The sequence below is a fragment of the Amblyraja radiata genome, chromosome 7 (assembly GCF_010909765.2).
Source record: "Amblyraja radiata isolate CabotCenter1 chromosome 7, sAmbRad1.1.pri, whole genome shotgun sequence".
Lineage (NCBI taxonomy): Eukaryota > Metazoa > Chordata > Chondrichthyes > Rajiformes > Rajidae > Amblyraja > Amblyraja radiata.
Genome location: NC_045962.1, coordinates 66,444,013 through 66,471,507, shown reverse-complemented (window position 1 = coordinate 66,471,507; position 27,495 = coordinate 66,444,013). Strand labels below are relative to the sequence as shown.

General features: G+C 42.0%; 1 protein-coding gene across 5 annotated transcripts in view; it reads right to left on the bottom strand.

The window, feature by feature from the left end:
• kynu (kynureninase) overlaps window positions 1-27,495 on the bottom strand; it is a 253,690-nt gene that overhangs the window by 139,283 nt on the left and 86,912 nt on the right. For all 5 annotated transcript variants that reach the window (XM_033024701.1, XM_033024698.1, XM_033024703.1 and 2 more), the window contains exons 3-4: window positions 18,685-18,805; window positions 7,362-7,444 (exon numbers count right to left, since the gene is read on the bottom strand). In XM_033024701.1, the coding sequence (XP_032880592.1) occupies window positions 7,362-7,444; window positions 18,685-18,805 (204 nt within the window). The remainder of the gene's footprint in view (window positions 1-7,361; window positions 7,445-18,684; window positions 18,806-27,495) is intronic.

Below are 27,495 nucleotides of genomic sequence, written 5' to 3'. Positions count from 1 at the left end.
AATGGGTGCAAACTAACAGAATACTTTCCCTTACAAGTCAAAACTGTTTTAAATGCACAGAGATATAAGGCACTGCAGATTCTTGGATATTAAGTAAAATACAAAGTGCCGGAATAACTCCTTGGGTCAAGGAAGCATCTTCCACTGATGCTGCCTGATCTCCATTTCCACTACAGATGCTCTCTCACCTGCAGAATGACTCCAGCAGCTACCTTGGGATCAATTTAGCATGCGCACATTTCAAAATAAATATGTTGGGTTACAAAACAGCTTTGTTTGGGAACAGCTCTGGCCAAGATTGCAAGAAATTGCAGAGTTGTGGATCATTACACAGAGCAGACTCCCCACCATTGACTTCATATACAATAATAAACCTAATTGTGATTATTTACTTTGGTATTTAAAGAAGAAAAGTGGGGTAGATTCTGAGTCTGGCCGAGATAGTTAAGCTCAGTCAAACATGACTGCTGGAAGTCCATATGTTTCCTCTCCTGATGAAAGGGGAAAAAATCCCCATGGAATTTCAATGGATTCCTGGAATTGAACTTTGAATGGGTCCCTGTAATTAACATTTTAGTATTAATGGTATGAACTGGCTACAGAGTTTGACCTACTGATCTGTAATCACCTTCAGAGGCAGGATGATGATTTCAATGTGAGGCACAGAGAACACCCATATCACAGGCTAAAATAAACGATTTGCTATTCCACTGTAAGGGAAATCTATTATATTGAACCCAGGACACTCTACCGCAGTCCAACCAATAGAAGCATCTTACTACATTCATAGATCTGAACATTATATCAGAAGTTACAACTATGTATATTTTGTTCCAGTAAAGTATCAGTATCACATTAAACAACCAAAAAAGTAGTATTTAATGACCCTAGAAAATAAGCTTGCACATTTGCTGAATAAAGAGTATTCATAATCTTAAAACGTCAATCTGCAAGAAGAGTTGTAACAATACCACAAGGAGGACTCATGAATCAGTTCTTCACCACAGAGTACAAATTTACACTTCATTTATTATGACTTATACCGGATACTCGAAGTTGAACCAACATGTTTGCAGGTTGAAGTTAAGAAGAGAATTAATTTATAATTACAACAAAATATTTCATGGTCATCCAATGAAATATTTCATAAAATATATCTGCACTTAAATTATGACACCACTACTACAATTGAAGATTTAGAAACAGGTGTATATTGACACGTTAAAGACTGAGGAGTGGGGTACCGCAAGGCTCGGTGCTGGAACCGCAGCTTTTTCCAAATACATCAATGATTTAGATGATGGGATTCAAGGTAACATTAGCAAATTTACAGATGACACAAAGCTGGGTGGCTGTGTGAACTGTGAGGAGGATGGTGTCAGGTTGGGATATCTAAATGGTGTCAGGTTGGGAAAGGGGAAGTACAACGGGATCTGGGGTCCTTGTTCATCAGTCAATGAAAGTAAGCATGCAGGTACAGCAGGCAGTGAAGAAAGCAAATGGCATGTTGGCCTTCGTAACAAGAGGAGTTGCATATAGGAGCAAATAGATCCTTCTGCAGTTGTACAGGGCCCTAGTGAGACCACACCTGGTGTATTGTGAGCAGTTCTGGTCCCCTAATTTGAGGAAGGACATTCTTGCTATTGAGGGAGTGAGGCGTAGGCTCACAAGGTTAATTCCCGGGATAGCGGGACTGTCATGTGCTGAGAGAATGGAGCGGCTGGGCTTGTATATTCTGGAATTTAGAAGGATGAGAGGAGATCTTATTGAAACATAGAAGATTATTAAGGGTTTGGACACGCTAGAGGCAGGAAACATGTTCCCGATGTTGGGGGAGTCCAGAACCAGGGGACACAGTTTAAGAATTAGCAGTAAGGCATTTAGAAAGGAGATGAGGAAACACTTTTTCACACAGAGAGTTGTGAGTCTGTGGAATTCTCTTCCTCAGAGGGCGGTGGAGGCTGGTTTTCTGGATACTTTCAAGAGAGAGCTTGATGGGACTCTTAAAGATAGCGGAGTCAGGGGATATGGGGAGAAGGCAGGAACGGGTTATTGATTATGGATGATCAGCCATGATCACATTGAATGGCGGTGCTTGCTCGAAGGGCCGAATAGCCTGCTCCTGCACCTATTGTCTATTGTCTATTGAGAGCAATCAGGGTACCTAGCAGCAGAAAGTCAGGCCACAATTCACAGGCTAGCTTTTCATGAAGATAGACAACTGGAGTAACTCAGCGGGTCACACAGTGTCTCTGGAGAAAATGATCAAGGTCTGGAGAAGGGTCTTGACCTGAAATGTCACCTATTCCTTTTCTCCAGAGATGCTGTCTGACCTGCTGAGTTACTCCAGCTTTTTGTGTCTATCATCGGTTTAAACCGGCATCTGCAGTTCCTTGCTACACAAAGTTTTCATGAAGTTTTGCTCAAACAGTCCATTTAGCCCTACTCGTACATGCCAACCAAGTTGCCCAAATAAGGTAATCCCATTTGCCTGTATTTGGCCCTCGGTCCTTAAAACCTTTCCTGTTTGTGTACCTCTTTTGGCGGCTTGTTACGTACACTCAACCAACACCCATTGTATGAAAAACGTACTCCTCAAATGTACTTTAAATCTTTCTCTTTTCAACCTATGGTCTCTGGAACATTGAACAGTACAGCACAGCAAGAGGCCCTTCAGCCCATGATGTCTGTACAGAGCTTGACATCAAAATTAAATTAATCACTTCTGCCTGCACATGATCCATATCCTTCCATTCCCTGCATATTCATGTTACTTAATAGCCTCTTAAACACTACTGTCATACTGTATCTGCTACTATCATACCAGCACTGGCAGCTCTTTCCAGGCACCTACCACACTGTAACAAAAGCCCCACACATCTCCTCTAAACGTACCCCATCTCATTTCAAAGCTCTGCCTCCAGTATCTGACATTTCAAGAACTAGTCTCATCCCGGTCACTCCCTCTTATTTCTTCTTCCGTCAGGGAAGCGGTTCAGAAGTATGATTCAGAATCAGGAACAGTTTTTGCCCTGCTGATATCAGGCAACTGTTATCTGTCCTCTCATCAGCTAGAGTGTGGTCCTGACCGACCATCTACCTCATTGGGATCATCAAAATATTTTTAATCGGACTTTATTGGACTTCAATGTTATATCTTTGCACTAAATGTTGTACCCTTTATCTTTTATCTGTACACATGTACACAGTGGACAGCTTGATTGTATTCATGTATAATATTTTCTTTGACTGGATAGCACGCAAACAAAAGCTTTTCACTGTACATCAGTACATGTGACAATAATAAACCAAACTAAAACAAAACTGAATATCAGCTTTAATTGACTTGAATGAGTTGTGCTGAGGAGCCTGTTTCCATACTGTGTAATACTATGGCTCTCAGGAAAGGTTGACAGTAAGTTGTGAGTGTCAAAAGAATAGCCTATCCAGGTCATTAAACCCTTTATAAAAATGCTAGATGGATTCCAGTGATGAAATGAGAGACGATCTCACTGGAGTAACTCAGCAGGACAGGCAGCATCTCTGGATAGAAGGAATTGATGAAGTTTCAGGTTGAGACCCTTCTTCAGACTCCTCCCACTTCTTCCAAATCCAAGGCATAGTAATGTGAACTCGTATGGGCTCCAGCTATGCCTGCCTCTGTGTAGAGTACATCAAACAATCCCTATTTCAGGTGTACACTGGACCTACCCCCAAACTCTATCTCTGCTCTTTTTCACGTTCCAACATGATGATCTCACTGGAATGTACACATTTATTCATGGGATTTCACTTGGTAGATGCAAGGATGATGTTTCCTTTATCTGAGGTGACTAGAACCAGAAGGTAACGATCTCAAAATAAGAGTTGGCCATTCTGGATTTTGGGGAAATGGGCCATCAGCTGTTGACGATTGACCCATTTCCTTAAAGCAACACAAAAGGAAGACATTTGGTCCAGTGGCTTCATGGTAGTTTCAAGCAGAGCAATCATGCCAATCTCAATGTGTAAGAAGGTACTGCAAATGCTGGTTTAAACCAAAGACAGACACAAAAAGCTGGAGTAACTCAGCAGGACTGGCAACATCGCTGGAGAGAAGGAATGGGTGACACAAATTTCAATATCAATCCCCCCGTTTTTTATTATCATAATTTTGTAATTTATTCCTTTTAATATACTCATTAACTGTGATTAATGTTGTCGGTTACTTACACTAGGAGGTAATTTACAGTTTCCAGTTAAACTATCATCAGATCTTTGGGATGTGGGAAGCACTGAGATCAGGGGAGTGCATGCAAACTGCACATAGACTACATAAAAGGTCAGGATCAAACTTGAGTTATGAGGCAAAAAAACTAAAGTTTATCCACTATTCTGCCCACTCTTTGAAGGAATAATTAATATTAATACTAATTTTTATTCAAAACACAAAATGCTGGAGGAACTCAGCTAGAAGAAGGGTCCCAACCTGAAATTTTGTTTATTTGTTCATTCCACAGTTGCTCCCTGACCAGCCGTGTTCGTCCAGTACTTTGTGTTTTCCTCAAGGTTCCAGCATCTGAGGTAACTTGCTTCTCCATTTCACTATTTTGCATTATTTTATAACATTTTTAAGGAGTTGGTAATGTAGCTAAAACAGTGACGATTACACACTTAACCAGACCAGATTAAAGCAATCAAGCAGTTACGCTTCAGGAACATTTTTTCTGTTCCTCACATTTTATATTTGATCAAGTGTAGTATCCCAGCATGGCTAAGAGGAACAAAGGAGCCTCACAATTATTTTTTTTTAAACAGCTCAGATCTGAAGAAAATGCTGGAAGAGTGGTGAGGTTTATCCATCAGTTTTCTTCTTTGAATTCCTGTGGTTTGGCTGTCCACAGGACTTACAGGTCCATATAGAAGTAGCAATCTTGGCTCTGTCTAGCCTGGATTCATCCTCAAAAGCCTTTAGAAATGTTAATGCTCAGATTGTTGGTGGGATTAATCCGATTTATCAGACCTTCCAAAATGCTGATAAACCTTCACTTTTCCCTTCAAAACAATTTTATTTGATCAATTAATCATCAAAAAGAATGATATTTCCTTAATGACAATTGATTGGTTGGCTCATAGACATGACAAAGGAACAAGATACAAATACATTTAGTTTAGTTAAGTGATACAGCATGGAAACAGGCCCTTTGACCCACCAGGTTCGTGCCGACAAACAATCATCTGTACACTAGTTCTATCCTGTATACTAGGGACAATGGGAAGTGGAGCAGTGACCTTGGTTATGTGCATCTTTTGGCTGGTGAACAAAGGAGAAGTTCAGAAGGCATCTGTTTAAAGCCATCAATTTCAAATGTAAAGGAACAGCCTTGGCTGCGATATCAAAACAGTCAGGGAACAATGATCTGATCCTCACAATAAGGCATGCACAATTTTTGCTTTGTACATATATTTTTATTCTGAATAAAGTTATTTTTTGAAATATAAAATAGAGTACATTACTGTAGGTACTGTATTTTCAACAGATTGAAATTTGGGTTAAACACAACTTTAGTCAAACTCATCTACAATGACCCTGGAAGGGATCACCTAGTTTGTCACTATAAAACGTACTTCATTGGTGAATTGGATATACATATATTGGGTTAAGGTTGTAACCAGGAGAGAGGTTATATCAGAAGATATGGTGTCAGCCATTACATTGTGATTCAATTCATGTAAAAAGGAAAAAAAAAAATTCTGTCATTTTGTTTTAAATCCCTAGACTGAATTAGAGTCATGGAGTCATCAAGTGACACAGTGTGGAAACAGGCCCTTCGCCCCAACTTGCCCGTACCAGCCAACATGTCCCAGCTACACGAGTCCCACCTGCCCACGTTTGGTACATATCCCTCCAAACCTGTTCTATCTATGTACCTGTCTCACGGTTTCTTAAACGTCGGGTTAGTCCCTGCCTCAACTGCCTCCTCTGGCAGCTTGTTTCATACACCCACCACCCTTTGTGTAAAAAGGTTACCCCTTAGCTTCCTATTAAATCTTTCCCCCTTTACCTTAAACATATGTTCTCTGGTCCTCAATTCACCTACTCTGAGATCGACAAAAATGCTGGAGAAACTCAGCGGGTGAGGCAGCATCTATGGAGCGAAGGAATATGTGACGTTTCGGGTCGAGACCCTTCTTCAGACTGAAGATGTTGCCTCACCCGCTGTGTTTCTCCAGCAATTTTGTCTACCTTCGGTTTTTCCAGAATCTGCAGTTCTTTATTAAACACACCTAATCTGGGCATGAGATTCTGTGCATCTACCCGATCTATTCCTCTCATGATTTTATACACCTCAAAAAAATATCCCCTGGTCCTCTTGCGCTCCAAGGTATAGAGTCCCAGCCTACACCTCTCCCCATAGCTCAGACCCTCTAATCCTGGAGACATCCTCAAAAATGTTCTCTGTAGCCTTTCCAGCTTGACAACATCTTTCCTATAAGAAGGTGCCCAGAAGTGAACACAATACTCCAAATGCAGCCTCACCAACGTCTTATAAAACTGCAACATGACCTCGCAACTTCTATACTCAATACTCAAACTGATGTGCCAAAAGCCTTTTTGACTACCCTCTCCACATGAGACTCCACCTTCAAGGAACCATGCACCTGCTCTCCTAGACCCCTCTGCTCCACAACACTCCCCCAAGCCCTATCTTCACTGTGGAGGTCTTGCCTATATTTGACTTCCCAAAATGCAACGCCTCACATTTTTCTGTCTTAAATTGCATCAAACATTCCTCAGCCCACCTGGCCAATCGATCAAGATCCAGCTGCAATTTTTCAAAACCATCTTCACTATCTGCAAAACCACCCACCTTTGTATCATCAGCAAACTTGCTAATCTTGCCATGTTCTCATCCACATCATTGATATAGATTTGGTGTTCAATTTTCAGCAGTTCAATCCCAGTCTGCTGTAAAGTGGAGATAATTGTCTATGGGGTTCATGTACTTTAAAGACTAGTTGCTATATTTTGTAATATTAATATAACTTACATTGAGTAGGAGCTTGCTCATTAAAAAATAGTTACAATACTGACTATGATGAAAGTTCAAATTTCTTCATACATTACTTCTGTTTGGTCTTCAGTTGATCACTGAAACTGTTCTGATGTGGCAATAGATATCAAAAATATTTTCTTGAAAATAAACGTAATATACCAGAAGGCAAATGTTCGCATTAACAACAAACAGCTTGCAAATTAGTGGAGTTATATAAACTTAGTTCAAAATGAATTTTGCATCTTAATCACATAAATTTTAATGACAAAATCAAAAGGCAATGTGGCTTAATGTAATTAATGACAGGGAAAAGTTGTATCTTACCAACTATATTAGCCATTAGTTCAACAAGACATTCATCAGCTAATGCCCAAGGATAAGAACCATGGAAATGACCATGGACAGCTCTGCAAGATAAGTAAAAACATTGTTAGAAAGAGCAAATTAAAATGATATTGTCATTTAATTCATTCCACATCACCTGTGTCTCCTCTGTGTTCCCCAGTTCTGCTCTCCCTCCCCTCCACACAGATGATCCTCATCTTTCACCTACACCTTACACCTGGGCGGCATGATGGCTCAACGGTAGAGTTACTACCTTACAGCGCCTGCTAGGTACCTAGGTTCGATCCCGACTGTTGGTACGGAGTTTGTACATTCTCTGAGATCTTTGATTTCCTTCCACACTCCAAAGACATACAGGTATGTAGGTAAATTGGCTTGGTAAATGTAAAAATTGTCCCTGGTATGTGTAGGATAGGGCCAGTGTACGGGGACTGCCGGCCGGCACGGACTGAGTGGGCTGAAGGGCCTGTTTCCACGCTGTATCTCTAAGCTTAACTAAACCTCCTTTCTCACTTTGATCCAGGGATCCCAGCAGCTTTTCCTGATGAGACAGATGTGCAGCTCTTCCAACATTTTCTATGTGGCCTCTTTACATTGGTGAGCCCAAGCGCAGCATAGGCAACCATTTTGCTGAAATCTTGTGTTCTGTCCGCCATGGCCAGCTGAATCTCCCGGTTGCTAACACTTTTAACTCCCCTTCCCATTCCCACACAGACCTTTCAGTCCTTGGCCTCCACCATTGCCAGAGTGAGGTCAAGCACAAACTGAAAAGGCAGTACCTCTTATTCCGCTTGTGTATCTATATTACTAAAAGTCTGATCTTGACCACTTCCTGTTGTTCTGTATATTGATTTTAGAAAAGACGCTGCCACTTACTGCTGTGATTTTTGGCCATCTTACTCAGAGTCTCCCTCCGCTGCGCAGGACAGGAGGAATTTTCCCATCAATGAAAAATAAAAGAGTTATTGGAGTTTTAAAAATGTTGAGACGCCCCTTCTGGAGGAACTATAACACCCGGAAGTGTTGAGTGCTTCAGTCAGTCTCTGCAAGATGGGGGAGCGAGAGGGTTATGTCTCTCAGTCTAAGCTGTGAATAACACTGAACACATGTCTACAAAACTGTGAATGTGGTTTTACTGACCTTGAGTGCCTTTAATGTGGTTTTACTGACCTTGAGTGCCTTTAATGTGTTTGAAAATGAAAATGTGGTTGGTTTGAAAAAGCAAAGCAAATGGTTGGTGGTGGTTGGTTTGAAATAAAGCACAGGAAATGGTTGGTGGTGGTTGGTTTGAAATAAAGCACAGAAAATGGTTGGTGGTGGTTGGTTTGAAATAAAGCACAGCAAATGGTTGGTTGTGGTTGGTTTGAAATAAAGTACAGCAAATGGTCGGTGGTGGTTGGCTTGAAATAAAGCACAGCAAATAGTTGGTGGCGATTGGTTTGAAATAAAGCACAGCAAATAGTCGGTGGTGGTCAGTTTGAAATAGCAAATGATTAAAAGTCTAAACTTAACAACTTCCTGTTTGCACTGTATATTGATAAAACACTACCACTTACGGCTGTGATTTTTGGCCATCTTACTCAGTCCCCCTCCGCTCATCAGGTGCAGAGGATTCTTCCCATCAATGGAAAATAAATATGTTATTAGTGTTTAAAACATTTTGAGAACCTCGCTCCTGTCAATCACGCAATGAAGGCCATGCCCCTTCTGGTGGGAGGGGGAGGGATTATGAAACCCTGAAGTGTGGGTGTGGTTCAGTCTCTGCAAGATGGGGGAGGGACAGGTCACCACTGTCTGAGCTGCGAATCAACTGAACACACTGAATGCCTACTGAACTGTGAGTGTGGTGTTTATGTGGTGTTTTGTGTGGTTTTATTGTGGTTTTATGGTGGTTTCACCCTGCTTGAAATGGTATGAAACTGCATTTGAATGTGGTGGCCTTGAACACTGCATGAAATGGTATGACACTGCATTTGAATTTGGTGGTCTTGCACGCTGCTTGAAATGGTATGAAACTGCACTTGAATTTGGTGGCCTTGCACCATGCTTGAAGTGGTATGAAACTGCACTTGAATTTGGTGGCCTTACACCCTGCTTGAAATGGAATTTCAAGGAATAGCCGTGACTCAACTGCCAGCCCACCAGCCATGAGTGAGCTGCCAGCACATCAGGCTTGAGTGACTGAGCTGCCACCCCAATAATCCATTTGGCCCACAATTTCTATATGAGCCCTCTGGAAACCAGTTCCTTCAGCCCACAACACTCCTACTAGCGCTCCAGAAAGCCCCCACTGGCCACCAATATTGGAATTGATGGAGAGGTGGAATATTGCATTTGGGGACTAGCCCTCCCATGTGAACATGGGCACCAATGGGTCCCACTTAGTCTAGTAACATTATAAAGATTTATTTATCCAATATCATGAAATACTCCTCCCCCTCTCTTTCCTCTGCTACCCCACCCATGCCAGAGTACAAACATTTCTCCCACTATCTCTCATCACCCGAGTCTGTCGCTCCTTCCCCCTCCTCCGCAAGCTTACCTCCCATCCCCAAGTACCATATTTGCCCTTTATTCCCCCACTTTTACTTCTCCTTGGCCCATTCTGCCCATCTCTTTCCCCTGCTTCAGAAACTAATCTACTATCCTCATCCCACATTTCCCTTTTTTCCCTACACATTCCCCCGTCCAATTGCACCCATCTCCCTTCCCCTGCTTTACATTTCACACCCTTCTTCCTTTCTTATCTGACATCTTCTGTCTGTCTCCTTCAGCTTCTGTCTCCATCACCCTCAGCTTTTGACACAGTCCACCAACATGCCAATTCCCCACCCTTATCTGCGTCCACCTATCACTTACCAGGCTTGGACCCACCCCCCACCCTTTTCCATTTTTCTCCCCCACTCCATCAGTTTGAAGACCTGAAATATCACCTTTCCATTCCCTCCACAGGTGCTGCCTGACCCTTTGAGTTCCTCCAGCACTTTACATTGTCCTCAGAATTACAACATCTGCAATTTCTTATGTCTTCAACAAAAATGACTCATTTAAATACTCTGATCGAAAATGTGCTTTCTTCAATGTGGTTGGCCAGGCATTATAGACATGGTCTGCATGTGGCCAAATTGAAACTGTCAATATGCAACCTAAATTGTGATATTTGTGATTATGTGCTTCATTCTACCATTAAAAGGGACATTGTTAAAATACTCCACACCTGAATGGAAACAGAAAATGTGGGATTTTCTCCAGGCTACAGATTAAAACTATGTTCTAGTACACGTCAGCATTTTACTACCAGTGCACACTGCCCTGGAGAAGGCTGCTACAGAGAAGAGATGGTTGCCCACCTCTTCGCAGAGTGTGGATTTGCGAAGAGAGCCTGGAGAAGGATGCAAGGGTCCTTGTCAAGGTTTATCCCGAACAGCTCCGTAACAGAGGGGTCTCTGATTTACGGACTGTTCCCAGGAACACATTCTGAAATGTACGCCAAGTGCTGCTGCAAGTCATCAAATCAGTGAAATACATTCTTTTATCTACCCAAAAGTTGTTGACCTCCCAGCGGAACGAGATGTCTGAACAGCAATGTTGCCGACTGGCTCGCTCAAGACTGCAGGAATACGTGCTGAGGACGCACCAAAGCTTGGTGCAGCCAACACCAATGCTCTGTGGGGGAAGACCACAGTCCAGGGTCCTTCCGCTGCTAGACATTGGGTGGCAGGGTTTGGGAAAGACGCCCCACAAATGAGGGAAGGGATATCACCAGGGGGGAACATGACTGGCATGGCTGCCAGGTATAGTGAGATTTCTATGAACACTATCAAATACAATGCTAATGAATATATGTATAGGTGCTGGTAATATTGGAAGAATTTTTGCACACTTCTTGTTTTGTATTTGTTTATTTATTCGAATAATGATTTAAAAAAAATTCTGGTACTGGCCATCTTTCAAACTCCCCCATCAAGTTTGATACATCCTCTCCCAGCAATTGACCACTGTAACAACCTCTCCCCTAGTTTCTAATTCCATCTGCCCTTGATATCCCTGTCATACCTCCACTTCACGACTGACAGCATTTCCAGAAATGTTCTGCCTTCTTCCATTAATTTCACAATCTATCTATCCTAAACTAACATTTAAAGCCCATTTATTACTCTTGCTACACTTAGCTCTTTCCACAAGAAATCTTAGACTTCAATTGGTGAGTTTAGGACAATGCTGCAATTTTTCAAGCCTGCAATTAAAATGGTCGTCGGGGGTAATTTAATGATTGGAACATGCCCCTGCTGTTTTGTTGTAGGCACCATTGCTGTGTCTGAATTCTGGCAAACAATAAAAGAAGGAGAAAAGAAAGTATTTGAAAACCAATCCGTTATCCTACTGCTTTCTTGACTCTGGTACAAAAAATTCCCACTATTTGTAAAATCTCCTGAGAATTACCTATAGCCATGTCAAAAAAATGTGGTTTAACAATAGGTCACCATAGCAATGACATTCTGTCGTAAATCAGTTGAATGCTGTGAAAGGTGAGCTTCAAATAAACCAACAAGCATTCACATTTGAAGAGATGTTTTCCAGATAAAGCAGTGAGTAAATTAATACTTATGCCGACATTTTAGAGAAATGAGGTTTGAAGTCGTCTGCACAGCAGACATTAATATTAGAAGGCCGTAGAGGATCTGGGTGTTAAGGCTTTCACTGAGAACAAACAAATCACAATAGAAAATAAGCCTGCTGTGGTTATCTCTGTCATTAAAGTAATGCTGACATTTATCCTGAGTGCACCAATAAATCTTAATGGTCTATCCACTGTCATCCTGGCTTATCTACCAGTCCATTATCAAGATGTATATTAGATTTGTATTCATGTAGCACCCATGAAGCAAAACCTTCCAAGCATCTACACAGAAGTGTTACCAAATAATGTGAAACACTAAGCCATAATAGAAAGAATAGGCACTGCAGAGAAATATAGGCTTATAATCAAAAGCACCGGCAACAGGCGTGTTTCAAGGAGCATTTATAAAGAACATAGATAGACTAAAGGGTTTAGGGAGAGAATTGTAGGACTGTGAACTTGGGTGTCAGGAGCATGAATTTCAATCAGTCTGAAGAAGGGTTTCGGCCCGAAACGTCGCCTATTTCCTGCTGCACCCGCTGAGTTTCTCCAGCATTTTTGTGTACCGGCATGAATTTCAATGTTAGGTTCATTTAAGTCTGAGGATGATCAAAAAAGTCAATATTGTAGATTGAGAGAGCTATCAGAGTGTTGAGAAGCTAACAAAGACTAGGGCAAAGTCATGGAGGAAATTGAGAAATTAAAAATGTGGCCATTAATGAATCTAGAGCCAAAAATTACTTATTTTATCCTTTAATTTTGTTTTTCGTGATGAACAAATTTTATTGGAGAGCCTTTATTCATGTCATAGAAACATAGAAACATAGAAATTAGGTGCAGGAGTAGGCCATTCGGCCCTTCGAGCCTGCACCGCCACTCAATATGATCATGGCTGATCATCCAACTCAGTATCCTGTACCTGCCTTCTCTACATACCCCCTGATCTCTTTAGCCACAAGGGCCACATCTAACTCCCTCTTAAATATAGCCAATGAACTGGCCTCAACTATCTTCTGTGGCAGAGAATTCCAGAGATTCACCACTCTCTGTGTGAAAAATGTTTTTCTCATCTCGGTCCAAAAAGATTTCCCCCTTATCCTTAAACTGTGTCCTATCTTCATGAACAAATGCAGTGTTTCTGGGGAGTGACTATGGGTGCTTGTCTGTTCGGAATTTGTATGTTCTCCCCATGACCTGCGTGGGTTTTCTCTGAGATCTTCGGTTTCCTCCCACACACCAAAGACGTACAGGTTTATAAATTTAATGGCTTGGAATAAATGTGTGTCTAGGGTAGTGTTAATGTACAGGGATCGGTGGTCGGTGTGGACTTGATGGGCCGAAGGGCCTGTTTCCACACTGTATCTCTAAACTAACCTAAAATTAAACACTGGTGGGTACTAGAAGACTGGAGAATAGCTAATGTTGGTGCATTATTTAAGAGCAGGAAGGATAAGCCAGATGAGCCTTACATTCTTAGTAGTGAAATGATAGCAGAAAATTCTAAGGGATAGGATTTATGATGTGGAAAAGCAGGAGGTGGTTAAGGATTGCCAAAATGGCTTTGTTCAAGGGAAATCCTGTTTCTTAATTTGATTTGAGTTTTTTGTGGAAGTTACATTGAAGATAGATAATGAAAGGGCTTGGTAAACTAATCCAGAGACTTCTGGTAAATGAGATCTAAGGCAAGCTGGCTAATTGGACCCCAAATTGGTTTGGTGTCAGAAGCGGAGGGTAGCAATAGATGGATGCATTTCTGATTGTAAGTCTGTGACCACTGGTGTACTGCAGGGATTGGTGCTAGGAAGAATGTTAAATATGTTTGGTGGTGTTAAATAACAATTGGTGGTGTTGAGGATTGCAAGGAAGATTGTCTAAGGACACAGCAAGACATGGATCAGATGAAGATCTGAGCACAAAATAGGCAGATAGAATTTAATCCCATAAAGTGTGAAAGTATGGATAAGGAAGTCAAATAGGGGTAGGATAAACACAATAAACCATGAGGTGCCAAGGAATGTTTGTGAACAGATAGGGGAGAAGGTCAGAATCTTTCACTCATGATAGGGGTATCAAAAGAAGAGAGCATTCATTTATGGTAGAAAGGAGTTTCAGAGGGAATTTGAGGGGATTTTTTTTCCACAAAGACAGTGGTTGATACCTGGAGGCACCAGAGGAGGTGGTGGAATCAGCTACAATAACAATATTAAAGGGGCAATTGAAAGCACTTGAACAGGTGGAGATAGAAGGATATTGAACCTAATGTGGATGAATGGGAATAGCGTAAATGGTCAAAAACACAGCGTGAATATGATGGGCTGAAGCTATACAGCCCCTGACTCCATGTATAGATCCTGACTTGGAAATTTAAAGTTCACAGCCTTCATGCCCTCAACACTGAAGGGGGACAGAAAGTTTGTGATTTTTCCATGTGCCTAATGCCCTTGACCTTCTTTATGTGGACGATTTATAGTAACTTTAAACCAGCACATCTTTAGTGGGAGGAAACCAGAACATTCCATGCAGGTCAATGTGTGCAAACCCTACGTAGACAGCATCTAAGATCAGGACTAGACTCAGATACCAGAAGCTCTGAGGCAGCAATGTTAACTACTGTGCAAAATTGCAACCTGTCTTCAGTGCTGTAGTTATGTTGTTGCCAAACTCCTAACCCTCCTGCTTATAGAGATTATGAATGAAGATTGATCCTTGCTAGGACATTGGCAGCAGAGATTTCGATGGGCGCCAGCCTTTGAAGTAAGGTATAAAGTAGTAATAGATTCAGAGACAGGAAGAGAGTCAAGCAATGTTACCTACATGCAAGTTCCAAGAGATGACTGCAACTGAATTCCACCCTGTATCTGTTTTCTCCCATACATGATAGAGTGGACTTGTGTTTCAGAATACACTTGCATTTCAAAGAACAGGTATATCTGCATTCCAGGAATCAATCAATCTTTAGTCTGAAGAAGGGTTTCGGCCCGAAACGTCGCCTATTTCCTTCGCTCCATAGATGCTGCTGCACCCGCTGAGTTTCCCCAGCAATTTTGTGTACCTTCGATATTCCAGCATCTGCAGTTCCCTTTTGAAAACCTTTATTGTCATCTTGCAAGCAACAGTTGTACAGTGCAAAATGAAAAGACGTTTCCCAGGGAATAGCGGAGCATCGCACATGAAATTTAAAACATTTCACACATAATAACACTAAAAACAATCCAGTCCCTGATGGAACAGTATAAATAGTTAAAAGCAGGTAAAACACGATGTTAAAATACAATAAACCAATCATAAAAATGCCCGGGGCAGCTGATTTGAGTGGCCAGTGCCAGTTATTAAAGTGGCCAGTGCCAGTTATTAAAGTGTCCATGCCAGCCGCAGAATCAAGTGACTGTGAGTACAGAGTGACTGTTTAGCAGCCTCACAGCCTGTGGTAGGAAGCTGTTTAGCAGTCTTGTAGTCCGGGCTTTGATGCTTCGATATCTCTTGCCTGATGGCAGGAGATCCAGGTGTATGTGGAGGGGGTGCAGTTTGTCCTTAGCAATTCTCTGAGCTTTTTTCAGACAGCGGCTCTGGAACAGTTCTTGTACCGAGGGTAGGGAGACGCCAATGATCCAAGCACTTGCTCATTCAATGTATACTTGGAGTTTGGTGTGTGCATACATAAAATTGTGCAATGGTAGGGTAATGTATATCTTAATCTCAGTGTACATGTGAAGCCAGCAGCACACACTTTAGGATTGATAGACATTGCTCAAAATTTACACAATTGCAAATTCTGGAGTAATATTGGCTGAATGCAGCATTGTCAAATTGTATTATATTTTTATCCCTCAAGTGGCCTTATATTCTAATAGCCCTAATATGATAAAGAGCAAAGGATTTCTCCCTAGTAATCTATCCAATAATTTATGCTCAATCAATGTTACAAAATAAGATTGTGTTGTTATTATTTCTGGGCTAATTATCTAACATCCTCTTACATTACAGGAGTGACCACACTTATCAAGTATTTAATTTAGTATAGATTGGGTATTGACTATAAACACCCTGAAGTTGAGAAAGTAACTACATTCAAATGCTTTATTGTTTGGATAATTACATTATCACTTGATATTACATGAACAAGTCTACCAGAAAATAAAAACTAATATAAATTATGTTATAAGGTTATAAGGTCATAATGAATGGAGTAGAATTAGTAGAATCAAGTCTACTCTGCTATCCAATCATGGCTGATCTATCTCTCCCTCCGAACCTCATTCTCTTGCCCGATCCCATAACCTCTAACACCTGTAATAGTCAATAATCTATCAACTTCTGCCTGAAAAATATCCACTGACTTCACCTCCACAGCCTTCTGTGATAAAGAATCCCACAAATTCACCATCATCTAACTAAATAATGTTTTCCTCATCTTCTTCCAAAAAGAACAACCTTTAACTCTAAGGCTATGACCTCTCGTCCTAGACTCTCCCACTAGTGGAAACATCCTCTCCACATCCACTCAATCCAAGCATTTCACTATTTTGTATGTTTCAATGAGGTCTGCCTTCTATTTCTGAACTCCAGCGAGTACATGCCCAGTGTCGACAAACACTCATCATAGGTTAACCTACTCATTCCTGGGATCATTCTTGTAAATCTCCTCTGGACCCTCTCCAGACCCAGCACATCCTTCCTCCGAAATGGTGCCCAAAATTGCTCACAATATTCCAAACGCAGCCTCACCAGCGCCTTATAGAGCCTCAACATTACATCCCTGTTTTTATATACAAGCCCCCTTGAAATTGTTTGAAATTGGAAATAAAAACAGAAGCTGCTGGAAATTCCCAGCTGTTGAAAGAGAAACAGGGTTCAGTTAAAGTGTGAACTCTTGTTTGACTTTCAACAACGATACCAATTGTCTTACATAGAATTCCATCCCTCTGCAATATTCATTACAGAAATAGGGAAAAGTATGTGTAATGGAGTGGGGTATGGATAAAAACATGTATCAGACAGCTGATCATGATGATTAGACCAAGATCATCTAGCATTAAGCACATTTTGGAGCTATGGCTACAGAGCCATCGAGTCATACAACACGGAGAGAGCCCATTGTGGCCTACCTTGCCCAATGGCGACCAAGATAATCATCTACACTAATGCCACCTATCAACATTTGGCCCACATCCCTCCAAACCTTTCTTATTCAAGTATTTGTCCAAATGTCGTTAAATGTTGTAATAATGCATTAGGAGTCATAAGGTCATAAGGAGTAGAATTAGGGCATTTGGCTCATCAAGTATATGCCATTCAATCATAGAAACATAGAAACATGAAAAATAGGTGCAGGAGTAGGCCATTCGGCCCTTCGAAATAGCACCGTCATTCAATACGATCATGGCTGATCATACAAAATCAGTACCTCATTCTGGCTTTTTCCCCATATCCCTTGATTCCCTTAGCCCTAAGAGCTTAATCTCTCTTGAAAACATCCAGTGAATTGAATTCACAACTCTCTGGGTGAAAAGGTTTTTCCTCATCTCAGTCAAAAATGGCCTACCTCTTATTCTTAAACTGTGACCATCGGTTCTGTACTCCCCCAACATCAGGAACATTTTTCCTGCATCTACCCTGTTTAATCCTTTAAAAATTGTATATGTTTCTATAAGATTCCCTCTAATCCTAACTTCCAGCGAATACAAGCCCAGTCGACCCATTCTTTCATCATACTGTACGTCAGTCTTGCCATCCCAGGAATTAACCTGGTGAACCTACGCTGCACTTCCTCAATAGCAATAATGTCCTTCCTCAAATTTGGAAACCAAAATTGCACACAATACTCCAGGTGCGGTCTCACCAGGTCGCAGTACAAATGCAGCAGGACCTCTTTGCTCTTAAATTCAAATCCTCTCGCTATGAAGGCCAATATGCCATTGGCTTTCTTCACTGCCTGCTGTACCTGCATGCTTACTTTCAGTGACTGATGTACAAGCACACCCAGGTCTCGTTGCACCTCCCCTTCTCCTAGTCTGACACCATTCAGATAAGAATGGGGGACATTTCTGGTCAAGACCCTTCTTCAGACTGAAGAAGGTCTCGACCCGAAACGGTGCCCATTCCTTCTCTCCAGCAATGCTGCCTCACCCACTGAGTTACTCCAGCATTTTGTGTCTACCTTCAATTTAAACCAGCATCTGCAGTTCTTTCTTACATCATTCAGATAATAATCTGTCTTCCTGATATCCTCACATTTCCCACATAATATTGCATCTGCCATGCTTCTGCCCACTCACCCAACCTATCCAAGTCACCCTGCAGCCTCATAGCATCTTCCTCACAGCTCACAATGCCACCTAACTTTGTGTCATCCGTTTGATGGCTGATCTATCTCTCCCTCCAAACCTCATTCTCCTGCCTTCCCCCCATAACCTCTGACACATGTACAAATCAAGAAATACCTGCCTTAACTACCTCCTCTGGCAGCTCATTCCATTTACTGACCACACTCTGTGTGAAAAGGTTGCCCTCAGGTTCTTATTAAATCATTCCCCTCTCACCTTAAAGCTATATCCTCTGGTTCATGATTTCCTTGGTCTAGGTAAAAGCCCGTGCATTCACCTTATCTATTCCCCTCATAATCTTATGCACCTCGGAGGTGAAGAAAGTTTTCACTGAAAATAACTTCAAAATGCCACTTACATTTTAGCCCAGTTGTCAAGCTCTTCATTTATATAAGCCTTTGTTTTCTTTGGTTGCAGTCCAAGGGAGTGTCCACACAAGTAAACACACTCTTCCTCCCCTTTTACCAAAGCTGGGTCAGCTTTAAAATAGGAAACTAGATGTTAGTGTCATTCAGGCTTACTAAATATATTGTCTTACTCTTTGGTATGATTCACAACAATGTGCAAGACTGGAAGCTAATTCCATTGAAAACACGCAAAATTCATGTTGTTTATCTCGAGAAGTTACAAAAAAGAAACTTTCTTTTGTACACATCACTCTGCACCAGCAATTAGCACTTGCTTGTTGGTACCAACATGAAGGTGATTTGACATGGATTACTACTGTTCTGTTGACCATGATTCTAAAAGCACTTTATGTAATTATCTGGTAGCGTAATTTGTTTCAATGGCAGTTTCGAATATGTCAAAAGCAATATGAGATTAGTGAGCAGGTGGTATTGTCACAAAAGTGATTTGAAATACTTGATGACCTAAGGAGGTATTTTACCTCGACTGTCACTGTGCCAGAGCAGCTTCATACACGTTTGTTCTGCATGCATTAACAATCAGGCCATGAAGGGAACTAACGTATTGTAGTTTAAACTGGAAGCTATTTTGAGAATAACCATTTGTACTGATCAGCTGCAGGAACAGTGGTGGTGGGTTACTGGGGAGGGATCAGCAGAGGCCAATAATAATTTGGTACATTAATAATGTGCAATGCTCTTATCTTTTTGGGATCAACGTGATGAAAGAATGGGTCGACTGGGCTTATAGTCACTGGAATTTAGAAAGATGAGAGGGGATCTTACAGAAACGAATATACATTTTAATGGATTGAACGGGCTAGATTCAGGAAAAATGTTCCCGATCTTGGGGGAGTCAAGAACCAGGGATCACAGTTTAAGAATAAGGGAGAGGCCATTTAGGACTGAGATGAAGAAAAACCTTTTCACCCAGAGGGTTATGAATCTGTGGAATTCTCTGCCTCAGAAGGCAGTGGTGGGCAATTCACTGGATGTTATCAAGAGAGTTGGTTATAGCTCTTAGGGTTAATGGAATCAAGGGATATGGGGAGAAAGCAGGAATAGGGTACTGATTTTGGATGATCAGCCATGATCATATTGAATGGCGGTTGTAAGGGCCGATGGCCTACTCGTGCACCTATTTTCTATGTTTCTATGTAACATGGAAAGGTAACTTGTCATGACCTTTGAGTCAATCCAGTGGAGGCGGAAGCTGGGTGATATAAAAGTACTAATTTTCTAGAGAAACAAATACTCTCTTGGAGACCTCAGTAGAATTTGAGGTGGGATGAAGGGCTCATATGTATGCTGTATCTTTCAATCGATTCTGCTGTATCCTTCAATCAATTACATAGAAAAGGAAAGCTTGAACTTATCTTATCCTACCAGAGAAATGTTCATAACCCAAACAATTCGCAAGTCTGTAAATGTGACTGTGAACTGTGTTTCAACATGGCAGGAGATCCCTGCAGCTCTGCATCCACTGACAAATCTACCTTGCTAGTCGCTGAAATCAACAATGGCAAGTCAAGTCAAGTCAAGTTTATTCGTCACATACACATACGAGATGTGCAGTGAAATGAAAGTGGCAATGCTCGCGGACTTTGTGCAAAAAGACAAACAAACAAACAACCAAACAAACTATAAACACGATCATAAACACACACATATTCTTTTACATATTAAATATTGGAAGGAAAAACGTTCAGTAAAGTTAATCCCTGGTGAGATAGGAGTTTACAGTCCGAATGGCCTCTGGGAAGAAACTCCTTCTCAACCTCTCCGTTCTCACAGCATGGCAACGGAGGCGTTTGCCTGACCGTAGCAGCTGGAACAGTCCTTTGCATGGGTGGAAGGGGTCTCCCATGATTGGGCTATACACAGGTCTGGCACTTGTAAATGAGGTGTGCCTACACATTTAAAATACATTTGGATAGATACTTGGTAAGGGAAGTTGCTGAGGGAGATTGGCCCAATGCAGGCAAATGGGATTAGTTTAACATGCATCAAGGTCTGCCTGGACAAGGTGGAGCAAATTGCACATCTCTTGTTAAACAATTCAATTATTAAATTACCTTTGTTCCACCCATTATCCTCTCACACGTCTGCTATGTGAATTAACGTGGGGATAGGAAGGAGAGATAGATCAGCCATGATTGAATAGCGAGTAGACGATGGGCCAAATGGCCTAATTCTACTCCTATCTCTTATGATCTTATGAATTTCTTTCACTCTTTATCAGTTCTGACCACAAACATTAACAGATAGGCCAAGGCCACCAATGCCGTCTGCTCTGACCGCATCTAAAGTTGTCTGCAAGCCGGGTCCACCAACTTTGCAGGTCCTTTCCTGCAAACGGGCTGCCTGTTGAGCTAGGGCCACGGACTGTGCCGTGCTCACCCCCTTCGGCCATTTCCACGCTGGGAACATCGATGCTGCCGTCTCCAACAGCTTCCCCTTGGGTCCTACTGCTCCCCTGGCCACCCTTCCCCCCTTTGCTAACCATGCCACTACTCCTACCCTCCACTCCCCAATCACCCCTCAAACCTCTCTCCACTCTGAACTCCCAGCTTTCCTTTATAGTACCAACCCAGAGCCTCCCTCTCCTCCTATGCCCTCCTCAGAGTCTAGGTCTGACCCCAGCCCCAACTCTTGTCACATTTTTACCATGCCTCCATACGTCAACCTCTCCACTGTTGAATTCCATGTGGTAGCTGGTGTAAAACTGCCGCTACATGTTAAAAGAAGCCACACACAGGCAACTTTTATTCCATAATGTGAAGTTCAGGACCTGGATTGTCAGGACCATGGTGAACTATCCCAACAGCAACAGACCTGAATCCCTCTCTGCTCTGGTAGATCTGTAACTAGGAGGGGAGGGGAGTCAGTCAGTCTACCCCATGACAGAAGGTGGGGGGGGGGGGGGGGGGTGAGTTGTACAGTTTGATAGCCACAGGGAAAAAGGATCTCCAGTGGCGTTCTGTACTGCATCTTGGTGGAACTAGTCTGTTGCTGAAGGTACTCCTCGGGTTAACCGTTGTGTTGTGGAGGAGATGAGCTGTATTGTCCAGTATTGTATACTACTGCAGTTGTGGACTTACAAATGTATTATTTATTTGTATCATAAATTCCCAGCTCATTTTTGCTATGTCCTCACTAATTAAACCAAGTGTCCCATGTCCCTTTTTAATCACCTTATCTATCTGTGCTGCTGCTAACAGGGATCCTTATCCCTGTACATAAGACTACATTTCCCTCATTGCTTCCTTGTGTTGATGTGTGTGTTATGTACATCATAGCCTTAATAATCCCTCCCAATATAAAACACCCCACTAATTCCATTTGCTTTGTTTCTACCCATTTTACCAACTGACCAATGTTGGTCTGTAGCTGAAGATTACTCACTTCACAACCCACACCACCAATTCTTGTGTCGTGTGTGCATTTACAAACATGTCTCTTGCATTCACATCCAGCTTGATTGTGCTCTCAAAAGTAGCAAGTATCCTTACACTAGGGTACACAGTGAGAAATCATTCAAGGTGGCATTGTGAACCTCAAGGCCATGCAGAAGAGCACACGCAAGCCCAGAGCGTGTGACAGAAGAGGCACACCAACTCACTACCTACCCATCTCCCCATCCATAAGCTCATAAGGACATAAGTGAGAGGAGCAGAATTAGGCCATTCGGCCCATCAAGTCTACGCCATTCAATCATGACTGATCTATCTCTCCCTCCCAACCCCATTCTCGTACCTTCTCCCCATAATCCTTGACACCCATACTAATCAAGAATCTATCTATCTCTGTCTTAAAAATATCAATTGACATCCTCCACAGCCTTCTGGGGTGAAGAATTCCACAGATTCACCACCCTCTGACTGAAGAAATTCCTCCTCATCTCCTTCCTAAAGGAATGTCCTTTAATTCTGAGGCTATGACCTCTGGTTCTAGACCCTCCCACCAGTGTAAACATTCTCTCCTCATCCACTCTATCTAAGCCTCCCACCCTTCCCATCTGCCATCCCCTGCCCCTTCTGTGGAAGAGATTGCAAATGCTACACTGGCCTCATTAGCCATTTCACAACAAATATAACTGTAATAGAAGCAAATCATCTTCCATGCTAAGGGAGTGCCAAAATAGGGGGAAAATGGCCAAAGGCAGAATGGAATTTTTAACTAGGTTGTCACTGGTACATAGAAGCAATATGCAACAGAGATAGCAAGCACAAACTGATCCTAAAAATATCAGAGTATCACCATCCAAGTCTCTTTTCTCCCTGCTGTGTCCTGTTGCTGTGGGATCACTTCTTTCTGTCTGTGGTTACCCTCTCTTTGCTTCATCAATTTATATACCTTTTCCTCTTTGATTTTACATGCCAACTACAAATTTCTTGAGCTATCTTGTCCATGGTCCTTGGAAAACACACCTCATGTTTTATTGATTACTAGCTGTTTCTTCTTTTGCAGGTGCAGTTTACCAGAACCAATATAGTTTACTCACATTCAGATTAGTTTATTGTCATATACACCAGGGCAAAATGAAATTCATGCTTGCATTGCAGCTCACAGAGTAAGCAACATAAAACAGTATACATGTTAATGATAGATATAACCATAAATACAACAACTATTATAACGATTAGTGCAACCACATGGAGATATTCCTTAATTGGCATCCTCAGACTAATTGTCTGGCATTCTGTCATAAGTGTTGCTTAAATCAGGAACATAATCTTTTGATTATTTCAGTTCCTACTTTATTATTTTTATCCCGTATCAGTGTATTCGATATATTAACCTCTTTCATGGACCATACTTTGTTAGTAGGTTCCCAGTAGAATTAATGCATTGCCCTGTCCCAGGCTAACGGTTAGTTTCAAATGTAATACTAGAGTTTCAATTAGTGCCCTGGCTTTCATCTTCTGGAAATGTTATATCTAATTCTGTTTCAACACATACTTTGCAAATAATATTTTATTCTTCACGGATCATCATGTTCTGTTTCTCAATCCTAAACCATTTTATTAGCGTAAATGCATGCTATGTTTGCTTTAACTATCTTTTCAACACTGTTCCATCAAAGCAACAATACTGAGACTAAGATGCACAAGAACATTCAAATGTGTTTATGCATTTGAAATGTTTTTCCTATTTGTTATTTTACATCTTCTTGGAGGCTGGTTTGGTTACATTCATGCGCAACACATCAAATTAAAAGTGCCTCTATTTTTAGCATTGAAAATTGATGAAGTGATGAAGGATAATAAGTATTAAACATTTCCATCAGAAATGATGTGAGGATGGAAGCCAATAGTTAGAAACTGCACACTACAAACGACAAGGTAACACAAATGTATGTGGTCTGGACATTTAAAAATGCTGGCTTATTCATGCTTTCTTGTTTTCTTCAATTATAAATCATCATGTCAGTTGAATCGATATTGCAGTGAAATCAATATCATTAAGAGGGTTTTTACAGTTGCAATGATATGTCACAAACTTCAATTTTTTCTATGTACATCAATTATACTGATTCTGTTGAAAATACTGCCATAATCATTTTACTCATACTTCCCTACATTAGAACAAACGCTATAAATCTTGTTGGTTGTGGTAAGGTTCCATCTTTCTTCTCCAAGTCAGAATGGTCAGATTATTATATTTTAATCTATTAGAAACAGCAAATGAAGGACAAAAGATAGATAGAAATTGTTTCAGTACAATAAAGCCAGACAAAGTTCATGAAACAATGAGCAGTAGAATGTGATACATTTTGGATGCAATACTGACAAAAAGTTTGATATTTCACAAGAAATTCCAAAACATGCTAATGGCCATTGTGACTTTGGACGGCAAAGTTTGTCAGTGAGAAATGACAAGCAGCTGATCTGATTTCTCAAGGGTTTTACTCTTCTGGTTGAGAAAGCCTCCTCAATGACTATTCGCAAGATAAATTGAGTGCAATAACAAGGCAAGATGATGCGTCATGGAAATAGTGTTGAAAGTGAGTCACATAGATAGTAGGTTATTTTATTTGCCGTCCTGGATGGGGATGGGGGTGCTCGGTCACTGGGGGAAGGGTAAAGCGGGAAGTGAAACCAAGGAAAAACAAGAGAAGCAGGACGCCAGACCTAACCTGGAAAATTCCACCCTTATTCAACCATGATCCATAAGATATAGTAGCAGAATTAGGCCATTTAACCTATAAAGTCTGCTCCACCATTCAATCATGGCTGATCTAATTTCCCCTCTCAACCCTATCCTCACCCACTCTCCCTGTAACCTTTGAACCCTTACTAATAAATATTTTATCAATCTCTGTTTTAAAAATACCCAATGACTTGGTCTCCACAGCCGTCTGTGGCAATGAATTCCACAGATTCACCACCCTCTGGCTAAAGAGATTTCTCCTCTATTTCATTCTGAAGGTACGTCCTTTTATTCTCAGGCTGTGCCCTTCTGGTTCTAGACTCTACCATTACTGGAAACATCCTTACCACATCCACTCAATCTAGGCCTTTCATTATCTGGTATGTTTCAAAAAGATACCCCCTCATCCCTCTAAGCTCCAGCGAGTACTGGCCCAGGGCCTTAAGGGCCTATCCCACTTACGCGACTTTTCAGCAACTGTCTTCGACCTTCAAGTTCGAGGGCACTCGCCTGAAAAAACTCGGCTGGATCGACCGTCAGCAATGAAACCGCGAGCTGGATCGATCATCAGCACACACACACACACACATCGCAAAGGCGGGAGCCAGGGCAAGCGGGGGAGCACTGTCTAAAATTCACCCCCGCGATGAACAGGAAGGTAAAAGATGGCTGGCACAGTGTACGGTAAGTCCTTTAGGGGGGGGGGGGAGGAGAGAAGGCGAGAGAAGGCGAGAGAAGGAGAAAGAAGGGGGGAGAAGGGGAGAGAAGGGTGGGGAGAAGGAGTGGAGACACTTTTAAGAAGCCAGACAACTTTTAATAAAGTTTAGCGGGCATTTAACATTACCGGTCGGTTTTCCTTGGTTCTGAAAACTCCAATAAGACAATTAAAATGCCCGGTCAGCAAAGGAGATTGTCTACGGCTACCTCGACTGCCTATAACTACATGGCGACCCCACTCCACTGCACTATGAGTTCAAAAGAACCATGCCGACCAATTTTTACTCGCAAAAAATGTTTCAGCATGCTAAAATATTTTCCTCGACCAAACTGAGGCCGTGAGTATGCGGGAACTTCTCTCGAGCATGAAGGAAAGTTACAATGACCTCCTAGGACCACGTGTCGACCATGCTGCGAGTTTGTGGCGAGTGCAAACTCTTCTAAACTCACAAATTAGTTCACCATAGTGGGACAGGCCCTTTAAAACACTCTTCATATGTCAACCCAATCATCCCCAGGTTCGTATTTGTAAACACCTTCTGGCCCCTCTCCAAAACCAGCAAGGGTTTCAGCCCGAACCATTGCCTATCTCCTTCACTCCATTGATGCTGCTGCACCCGCTGAGTTTCTCCAGCATTTTTGTGTACCTTCCAAAACCAGCACATCCTTTCTCAGATTTGGGCTCCAAAATTGCTCACAATATTCATGTTGCCTTTTCAGTTCCTGAAAAAGCCTCATGGGCCTGTCCCACTTAGTCACCTGAAAAGCCGGCAACTGGAACGGCGAATATCAGAGCGGAACACACACACACACATCGCTTCCTTCACCAGCCCACTATGCAGGCGGGGGACAGGGCAAGTGGGGGGAGCGTGTCTGAGTGAAATTCACATGGTGCAAAGCCAAGGTGATACAGACACACTTCGCGATGAACAGGAAGGTTGGCGCTGTAATTAAGATGGCTAAAGCACAGTGTACGGTAACTTCATTAAAAGAGGGGGGAGAAGGAGTGGAGACAACTTTTAAGGAGCCAGAGATACACGGGTGTGAAGCTCGGTTATCCTTGGTTCTGAAAACTACTGCTTACGTTTTTTCCCCCCAATGAGCCAAGGAAATTCACCGGTCAGCACTGGCTACAACCTACGAGAGCCAACAAGAACCTGCAACCTCCTGGCAACCCACTAGAACCTCCTGGCGACCCACCAACGGCACAAGACTTTTCGCTAGTCTCCTTGGCAGCTTCATTCTGGTCGCCGCTAATTTTTCAACATGTTGAAATATTTGCGGTGACCATAATGAGGCCGTGACTAGTTCCCAGAATGTGGGACCTCCTCACGACCATGAAGGTAACTCGCCGGCAACCACCTGCGAACATGTGTAGCGATGTTACAATACCTACCTTCAGCGGCGCTGCAGTTTTGCCACTGGTCGTGTGCGCGACTTTGGCGCCTTTGAGGGGGGCGGGGGGGCGGCGGGATTAAAATGCCGTTTTTTCCTGCCTGTCAGTGTCAAACTTTCTCAGGCTGTTCAGTTCCTGCAGAAAAATCGTTCTCGGAGCTATACACAGAGAATTCATCAACATAACATCTCCTCAATCCTCTAAGGAAGTAGAGGCATTTGATGGGATTTCCTTGTGATTGCATCGATGTTCTGGGCTGAATACAGATCTTCAGAGATATGCCGCATAGGAATTTGAAGCTGTTGACTCTCTCCACCCCTATCCTGTTGATGAAGACAGGTTCGTGGTGTAGCCGCAGATATTATATCGTTCAAGAGATTACTCCCTCTAGCCACTAAGTGGACTAGATGATTAAGGGGAATGTCGTTATACGCATGTGAGCTTTCCGTCAGAGATCTTCAGAGCTTCTTCACAGATAAATCTTCATAACAGTCTT